Source organism: Pteropus vampyrus, unplaced genomic scaffold (genome assembly GCF_000151845.1).
Source record: "Pteropus vampyrus isolate Shadow unplaced genomic scaffold, Pvam_2.0 Scaffold1, whole genome shotgun sequence".
Lineage (NCBI taxonomy): Eukaryota > Metazoa > Chordata > Mammalia > Chiroptera > Pteropodidae > Pteropus > Pteropus vampyrus.
Window position 1 is genome coordinate 15,465,054 of NW_011888782.1, and position 9,423 is coordinate 15,474,476.

The 9,423-nt window shown below is 38.6% G+C and overlaps 1 protein-coding gene across 4 annotated transcripts in view; it reads right to left on the minus strand.

Annotated features, from left to right (window-relative positions):
* Window positions 1–9,423, minus strand: part of GADL1 (glutamate decarboxylase like 1) — a 175,546-nt gene that overhangs the window by 77,915 nt on the left and 88,208 nt on the right. For all 4 annotated transcript variants that reach the window (XM_011360816.2, XM_023533804.1, XM_023533759.1 and 1 more), the window contains one exon: window positions 4,732–4,931. In XM_011360816.2, the coding sequence (XP_011359118.1) occupies window positions 4,732–4,931 (200 nt within the window). The remainder of the gene's footprint in view (window positions 1–4,731; window positions 4,932–9,423) is intronic.

The following is a 9,423-nucleotide window of genomic DNA, read 5'->3' on the forward strand; positions in this document are numbered from 1 at the left end:
TTGTTGAAAAGACTTATACACATGACTCTTCTAGATTCGCTTTAAAAATTACCCCTGAGCAAATACTCCTTTAACCTGAGTGCCATATCAAAGGCCTAGAAGGTGCCCTCGGCAACAGGGTGCCCTGGGTGTCGCGAAACATTTTCTACTTTCCTAGTCAGAAAGCAGAGATGCACCATCGCCTGCCTTGTGCTGGAGGTGGCAGTTTTAAACCTGATCCCTCTAAGTTTCAACTGGGCTTAAAAACTGCATGTAGCTTTGGGTTCCCAATGTTACTGGCTTTCAAACCCAAGGAAAAATAAAGTTTTAAGTCATTAATAATTCTTGAGAGAAATGTACTCTCATCAACTGGAATGACAAGGGCGAAATGAAAATTAGGAAAGCCTTCAAGATTTTCCAGGCGATACATTTTATCTTCTTGCTGGATTTCTGACAGTTCATAAAGTAGGAATCATTGTCCTGTTGAAAACATTCTTGCTTTCCCATGGGAAAAAGGAGCAAGCTATCTGATCAGGGTGATAGAAATCCACTGGTACATCAAAATCTGGTCCTTAACTCATTTGCTGTTTGCCCTAAGAATACTCTCTGGTGGTCCTTGTGGCTGCAGCGTTTACCCAGAGATAACTCGCAGATTACAGTCCTAACCTTACCCCTAAAGTTTGCCATGAAATGTCTCACTTTTATTATTATTTTCACATCACTCTAGTATAGCAATAGTCTTTGGAAACAAATGACACCATTCTATTTATAGCATTCTGTTTTTAGTAGTGGTATTTCCACTTACAAAATATAGTAATTCTTGATCGCTAAAAATGTCAAGTCGCAGAACACGTAGCATTCCTACCCATGATGTTAAATTAATGCTGGCAGCGAGCTGCACTTTTTTTTCCCCTAAACTGGAAAAGGGTTAAATCTTAAAGTCAAGGTACAAATTTCAAAACTAAGCTCTGTTTTGATTCAGGAACATGAAAACATTGTTTCTATGGAGTCAGAGCGATCCTGACTGCAATGGGGAAAAGAGTTTCACAGCTTTTCCATTATTTAAGAGACCTGACCTAGGGCCTAGGGAAATGGAGATCTTAGCTACATTAGGCTGCTGCTAATAGATGTGTACCCCAAACAGTAACACAATCCTCACTGGCAGCTTTACTTTGCTAGTAAATTATCTACTGAAGGACATTATATGTCCTGAAAACAAAACAGTGTTACTCGAAATTGCAGAAACTATGCCAGGCAGAGACTTTTGCCCACGAATGAGAATAATTTTTATTGGGTAAACTCTAAAGCAAGCAGTCTAGGGCCAGTGGGTGTGCTAGGAAATGGCATTTTAACTCTTACCAGTCAGTAGTTGGAACGGAGCATGCTGGGTCACATAATCAATGATGTTCTAGAGCCAGACCATACTGGCTAGTGAGAGCCACTGTTAAATATTCAGGAATACTGCAAACCACAACTGTTGTCAGCTTGCAGTATTCCACAGTAGGAATGTACACCATGGAAATTGACAAATATTACAAATGGGGCTTTTTTCCCCCTCCTGAGAGCCAGTTTACCAGTACGCCGCTGCACATAGGCTCAAGCAAACAGAATAGCTTCCAGAATTGAGAAAATGTTTCATCTTTCCTAAAGAGCAGAACCAGAAATCAACCAGCCAATTTGAAAGGAAATAAAATCACGAAAAAAAAGACTTTATGTTGCTAACTTAAAACAATTCTTAATCCTAGAAAAGCTTTCTCCAAGTTTGTAATTTCACATTCATTCCAAGTGACATGTGTAGAAGGACTAGGCTCTTGCTTGGTACTGGGGTGGGAGAACAGGATGACTTTTGCTCACCCTAGGAATACAGTGTTGGATATCTACAATGTGCAAAGTTAAAGGGGAAAAAAAACCTATTACGAGTAACAGCATGAAAGAGGAGTGATTATTTTTCAAATATTTAAATATAGGTCACAGAGTCTGCAGAGATGCTCACTGAAATGTTAATTACATTCAATTCAACTTGACAAATATTTACAAACAATAAGTATTGTTGAATTGAATTGAAATGTTAACATTTATCCTCCTGTGATATTTCTCTGCAAAACTTAGAAAATATCCTTTGACTATAAATTAAATTCCACCCTGAGATGAATGTTAATTTTATAATACATATGATGATTAAATATTTATATCTAGCCTCTTTCAAGACACCTGTTATTGAATTACTTAGCAGCTTAGATAAAATAATGTGGAGATTCTACCACACTTAAATAGTATGAGAAAATACAGAAAAGTGAACAGAGCTTTTTGACTTTTATTTTAATTTAATGATCAACCGTGAATATTTGTGGTAGACGGTTTCATTTTTTTTACCACTAGGTAGTTATCGCCCTACTTCCGATAGAGGCGCTTTAATCCTATTTCTACTAAAGACACACTCCTCACCTACTTTCAGTACATAGTCTATAGGAGGAATTGACAGTCTCCTCAGTGCCAAGGAAGGTCATATGACTCAACGTAACTAATAAGAATGTCACATTTCCCTGACAACACACTGATTCAGAGATGGACACTTGCCTCATCCAAAAATAATTAAAACTTTCCTCAGGATTGTTGAGAGAGGAGCACTCTCTCCTTTTGACCTTGAACTTGAGCCTGGGAGGATATAGATCTAAAACTCCTGGCAGCTAACTTCTTACATAGGAATAAACCCAACACGAAGGAAGGCACACCTGACAGATGAAGAGACTGAGGCCTGGTGATATTGTTTAAGCCCCTAGAATAAACCATTCCAGAAGTCGTCACTACGCTAGCTTATAAGTAACATGAGATAATAAATTATCTTTTTTTGTTTGTCTGTATACAATACCTAGAGTTAAGGTTTCTGTTGCTTATCACCAAAAGAATCCTGATACAATATTTACAGATTTTTAAAACTACTTCTTAAGCTACAGTTACCAGAATTGCTGACTTCTTACAGTCTTCTGAAAGCACCAAAGCCATCCTTTTACCTGTCCTTATATCCAAGCCCTTTGTCATGTAACCTTGCAGTTCTTCCTGCAAAATGTCAGAGTTTACTTCCTGCCTCTTGACATTGAGCTTGGCCATGTGATTTGCATTGGCGATTGGAACACTAGTAGATATGATGCAATCAGGAGGTTAAACGGGGCTTGGCTTACTGGGCTTCTGTCAGCACCATCAAGAGAACATGTTCTGGCAAGCCTGCTGGTCCAAGGAAGATGTGAGACAGGTGGAGAAGAGACCCAGACCTTCCCCCTCTACCCCACAGCCACCGTCATATGAGATAAAGCCACTCCAAACTTGCAGACCTCTTAGGAAAAAATTGTTGTTTTAAGATACTGGGTTTTCAGACAGTCTGCGGTGCATCACTCTTGCACAGAATGTTGCACAGAGTACCCACACGACTCCCAGTATAGAAAGAAGAAATTGTTTTAAATCTCTAAGGACATACTTCAGGTTTTTGCAAGCGAAATGTAAACAGGGAGTGAAAGAGAGATTATCTAAACCAGAGATCACAAACTCTGATGCCTACAGTCGCCAAGCATATAAAAAAATAATAACTAAAACTCATAGAGCATGTAGTATATGCCAGGCACTGTTCTCAGTGTTTATAAATATCAGTTCGTTTAATCCTCATAACAATTTTTGAGTTAGATGCTGCTGTTATCTCCATCTTACTGGGATGAAACTGAGGTACAGAAAGGTTAGGAAACTTGCCCAAGTAACAGTTTGTACATGGTAGAGCTAGGTTTGTGTCCTGGTTGCTCGCACTTCTATGCTGTAGTAAAATACACCAGACAAAAAACAGGAGGGAGTGGAGAGGACTCTAATTTTCCGGAGAGTCGCACATCATGTTCAGTGGTTTGTCACCATGTGGGAATGAGAGCATTCTGATCTTTCAGTAGATGCCAAAAATCTAGATTTTTGACAAATCTCTCTGTTCTAAATATTTTAAATGTTTGATTTTTTTTTTTTTTAACACCATGAAGGTTAACTCTATAAAGTCCAGGCCCAGCAAATCACATTTAAAACCAAGTTTGGTCATGAAACCAAATTCGATCATGGCTTGCCCATCTGCACCCACTGACCCAGGCTTAGCAGCAGAGTCCTGTTCAAGTGGCAAACATCCAGCACCTATATCTCAAGAGCTTTTCTAAGGTCTTTGAAAATGGTTTCAAAAGTTTCGTCTCTAATGTTACAACACAGCAAGCAACCAAGGCGCTCCCACATCACTTTTACCTTTTTGCCTTTATATCAGCCCTGCATTCTCGAGACCTGCTTTTCAGGTCCTTGAAGTCACCGTGATCTCTCTCACATCCGGAGGTTTGGGCTGTGTGTCCCCTCCGCTTGGCTCACTCTTCTCTCCTTTCTTCATTGAGGGTCACTTCTCCCCAGGAAGCCTCTGCTGATGCTCCTCGAGAATATACCAGGGGACCCTCCTGAGTGGTCTGGAGCACCATATACCTCCCCTTACCAAAAAGTAGGTTCCCTTATATTTTGTCTGCTTCGGCGCCTGAATGTGTCTCTTACTAAGCTAGGATCCTGGGGGGCGGGGCTAAGACTGCTGTGTTCACAGTTCCTCACATACAGTAGGCAATGAAAAAGTGATTATCAGATGAAAGAAGGAATGCACTGATGAAAGAACATCAGTGCAGCCCTTGTAAATATTGCTTTCATTGGGTCTACTACAGATAGACAGACATGGACACACACACACACACACACACGTACCTAGATAAAGCAAGAGCACGATTAACTCTTTCTTCAAGGCCTACTGTGCCCAGGGCCTTCCAAGTCATCCAGAACTTGAATGCGTCTGGTCTCCTGCTACACTGGATCGACTTATCTCCTGTGTCATAGCTGACATCATAGAATTTATCCTGCTGGAAGAGGTAAGATGCCTTGGCAGAGTAGCATTTCTTAAGAAGATCCTTTTGGATAAAAGAAAAAGAAGAAGAAGAAAGAAAGATTGTAAGACTGTCAATTTTTAAAATATATTTGATTTAGAAATCAAATACCCATAAATATAACCTGTGTGATATTCTACTATTTTGTGCCAAAGATGTTTGATCTTATTCTATGACTGTCATACATCAGGAGCAATAGGTATGTAGTAAGTTGGGGACACAGATTACCTACTGTATTTCCAAAAAATTCTCAGAGTTGAGAATGCTAAGTCCATCCTCAACAAGTGTATTGATGAGTAATAAGAAACTTTGAGACAACTATGTCACCATCTGTATGACATCAAGGTGGGCCAATTTCTTAAAATGAAAAAAAATAATGTATGTATAACTCACTCAAGGCTCCATAATGGGGGGGAAAACCTCTAACATATTATACATACTTTATACAATTTCATAGGCAAAAAACTAGGCTTTTAAAACCTTTTCTTTTCAACTCATAACCATATCGGAAAGGGCAGGAGTGACAATAACCCAGAGATAAAACACCTGAGGAAAGATCTATGGATGAGTTAAAAAAGTGCCAACAAGTTTTAACCACCACAAAATATCAGCTACAATTCCAAAGAGTTTTTTGAGTTTGTCTCACATTAGTTTTATTTGCAACTAAATTCAATTTGCATTTACTGACTGGTTACTTCTCACCAAGCATTGAACAATAATTCACCAGTTTATTATCATTCTAGAGTCTTTACTTTGACTTCAAATGATTAGAGTTTAAGCCCTGTTGACCTCAAGGTCATTTGATATCTGCAAAATCCTGGATTTTCTAACTTGTTCTTCATAGCCCCCATAATTCCCCAAGCATCTTCATTCCCAGAGAATACCTATTAGAACCATTTGACCCCCACCCAGCAAAACTAAACTACTCAATGCTCCTTAACCACTAGATCATGTCTCATTTGTATCTTTGCTCACACCATTTGCTTGACTCTGTCTCTAATTTAATATAATAATTGACACATTCAAAAGAATACATCCAGCATATTTATAAGTTCTAAAGTTTACTAACACCAAATAGTTTTCCCTCTTTAACTAGATCTGCCCTTCTTTTGGCTTCATCTCAAGTTCTGCTTTCCCTCCAATTTCTTTATCTGCTCATCTCATTCAACTCACTTCCTCCTTTTACATTTGGCTGCATTCGTTGGCTTTACTCCTTCCTGCGCTGCCTGTCCTGAATGAGCAGTCTGCATGTATTCTCTCCTAGTGTGGCCAAGCACGTTCTTGGGGGCAGGAATCATTTTTTATCTAGGTCCATATCCATAGAGCTTAACAATGTATTGGGTGCAGAGAAACCTAACTAAGCAATGAGGGTAATGATAACACTCCCCACATTCCACACTTTTCTCACATTCCCCTGACATGTAGTATGATCAGAATAAACACAGATATATAAACATCTCATTTGGTGCATCTTCCAAACCTCAACAATGCTGTATAGGAAGCTACGGAGAAACTCCAAGGAGTCATAGAGGTCCTAGAAAATGATCCCTCTGAACAGAGAACTTATTGAATGTATTCGTTTGACTGATCAACTTGTACTTAAAGAATTTTAAAAATCTCAAGGTATCACATTTCAAATAAAAGCATGTATTTGCTGTCTTAATAGCAATATTGTCTTGTGTGAACACTAAGCTGGATATAATGTATATAATGTATTCTATTACCATAAAGCATGATTTTATACAATGTAAAAAATATATATAATGGCTATAACCAAGAACTCCAAAATCTCAATTATTCAGTATCCAAAATAAACTGAGTGTAATATAATAATTAAAGAAATACTAGTAAGCCTTCAGTCTGGCTCTGGTGGATGTTATTAGCAGACATTGGGGAAGAGTAGATTGCTCTAACCTGAACATTAAGGTAGAAAGAGCACCTTACTCTTTAAGCTACTTTCACTCTATCAGCAATCTCTCAACTCCAATCACAGCTGCCACCACTGCCTCTCCCAACCCTCAAATGTCAGGAAATTTGGTTATTGTTTCCATAGCAACCACAGCCTGACCATACATCATAACATTAAAAGGCCACTGCATATATTTTAAGGACAAAGCATGCACATACACACTTGTATCGCATCATGATTATAAATTTACTTTTGTCAACCATGAAAGATTCCAAAAAATTCCCAAAGCAGATGAACTTTGGACATGTCTTGGGGAGGTTTCAGTGACTTATTCTAGTGGTTGAAAGGGAGAAGAAGCCCATTCATTATCAGAAGACAAACTGCATGATCATAGGCAAACAGAGAAGAGGAAAGCCAGGAAAACACAGCAGAGTGAGTGACTGTCCTGCGGCAGTGACACTGTTAATTTCATTGCACTGAAAAATCCTCCTGCCTTGGGAAGGTTTCGTAAAGAACAAGTGGAGGCTTGGGATTTACTTCATTGAAAACAAATGAAAACTTTCCCCCCAAAAGGTTTTGCTTTGCATTTTAGTTTATGTTCTTGTATTAAAATGAACGAAATGTCTTTAGTTTGAGATACACACTAAGGGAAGATGCTCAGATCTCCAGAGACGACAACATTTTGGAATAAGTATAGTAAAAGTTTACATTCTTCATGTTTTTAACTGTAAAATACGTAATTAGTTATTATTGCACTATCAAAGAGAAAGGCCATGTTTATATTGCTCATCTTTATACACATAATCCTCGCAGGAAAATAAATACTAGTTATGTGAATTCCAGAGACAAGTATTCAATGAGAATACTAATTGCTTTATATTGTGATATCATCTCAAACAATTCTCAGGAATTAGTACACAATGTATGAGCATTCTCAAAGTGGCAAGTGAGAGAAATGCAATCAAAATAGCTTAAGCAAAAAGGGGGTTTTTTATAGGCTCATATTTTTAAAAATCCAGACATATATAATATTCAGGCACGGTTGGATCCGGGATTAAACTTGGAATCTGTCTTTTTCTTCTCGTTCTAGTTTCTTCTACATTGGCCTCATTCCCAAAGCAGAAAGCTGGTAAGAAGACTTGGAACTGGGGCTTGAAGTGGGGCCTGTGAGCACAGAGGGAAGCTCCATTTGGAGAGAGATGGGAAAGACAAAAGAGACAGCCTCTGCCAGTGATGCTACCCAAGCAGTGAGACACTGTCAGCCTCCGTCTGAACCTTCTGCTGCTCAAAACTAGCAGGAAGCCAACTGGCAAGGGAGCCTGGGAAATGTGGTTTGCAGGAGTCAGGCCCCTTTCAGAACAAGGCAGAAGAAGGCTGAAGAATAAATTATGCAGTAAAGAATAAACTGGCAAATGACACGCACACTGCATAAGTACAGAAACAACCACTTTTTTCACCGTTTGTGTTCATGACAGCTAACCTAGCACATAATCACAATGGCCGGAACCAACATTTATAAAGTTCTTACTAGGTGCTAAGCACTGTATATGTACAAGCTCATTTAAATCTCATGTCGTATTATTTTTTCAATGTCCATGCACATGTGAAGAGACTGCAACACAGCAAGGTTTGGTTAATTACCTAAGATCATGTCCCTAGTAAGCAGTTTCATACCAAGGCTGCTTGGATTCAGGGCCTCAACTCTTTACCCTCTACTCTCTACAGCGAGTACTTAAATATATGTGGAAGACAGTGCTCCATAAACGTTTATTAAGAGTTTTTAAAGGGGTCGGTGAAAAAGAAAGTGGCAGTAGAGAACTCAATGAATCAGAGGTCAAAACAACTAACATCCTGTCAGATCCTTACTTTTTTCCTGTTACTACGACTTCTGGTTTTACTACTGGTAATATCTTGTCTATGAGACATTTTGAGATTTTTCTAAGTACTTGTGACTCTGGTAATAGTTAAGGATATCACTAAAAACACATAATGAATCAGTAGGTTGTATGTTTTCCTTGTCAAGATCAGTCATCTTTGATTTCCACATGCCAGAACAGACTCTGCAGTCTCTTTCCCAGGAGTCGATGACCAACCACATGGGTCTATTTTAAGTCTTCACTCCTTGTAATCACGTGTTCAGCTAAGCAAACAAAAGCTACCAAGAACTCTTCCCGTTTGGTTCTTCCCATATTGTCCCATATCACCATTATTTAGGCAAGAAATTGCTTACACTAAATGCCTCAGAAAATGGGTATATTAGTCATCTTTGTATCAATTCATTCCAAAATTATGTATTGAGGACCCATTTAATAACGAGCACTATGATGCTAGGAGTTTGGGCATAAGACCCCACTGGAAGTACTAAGCATCTAGGCTAACATTTGTTGACTGAATGTGCAAAACTAAATTTAGGCTGTGAATAGCAGAAAAGCTGGGTTGTAATCTAGAATGTAAAAGTGAATTAAAAAAATAAAAATGAATTTTTAAAATGATTATACCTTCTGACACTGGCTTTATTTATTTATTGAGTGAACATTTTGAGAGGCTTAATATATGCCAAAAGCTGTGCTAGGCACTGGTGCTGTAATGGAAATAAGTTGCTATCCT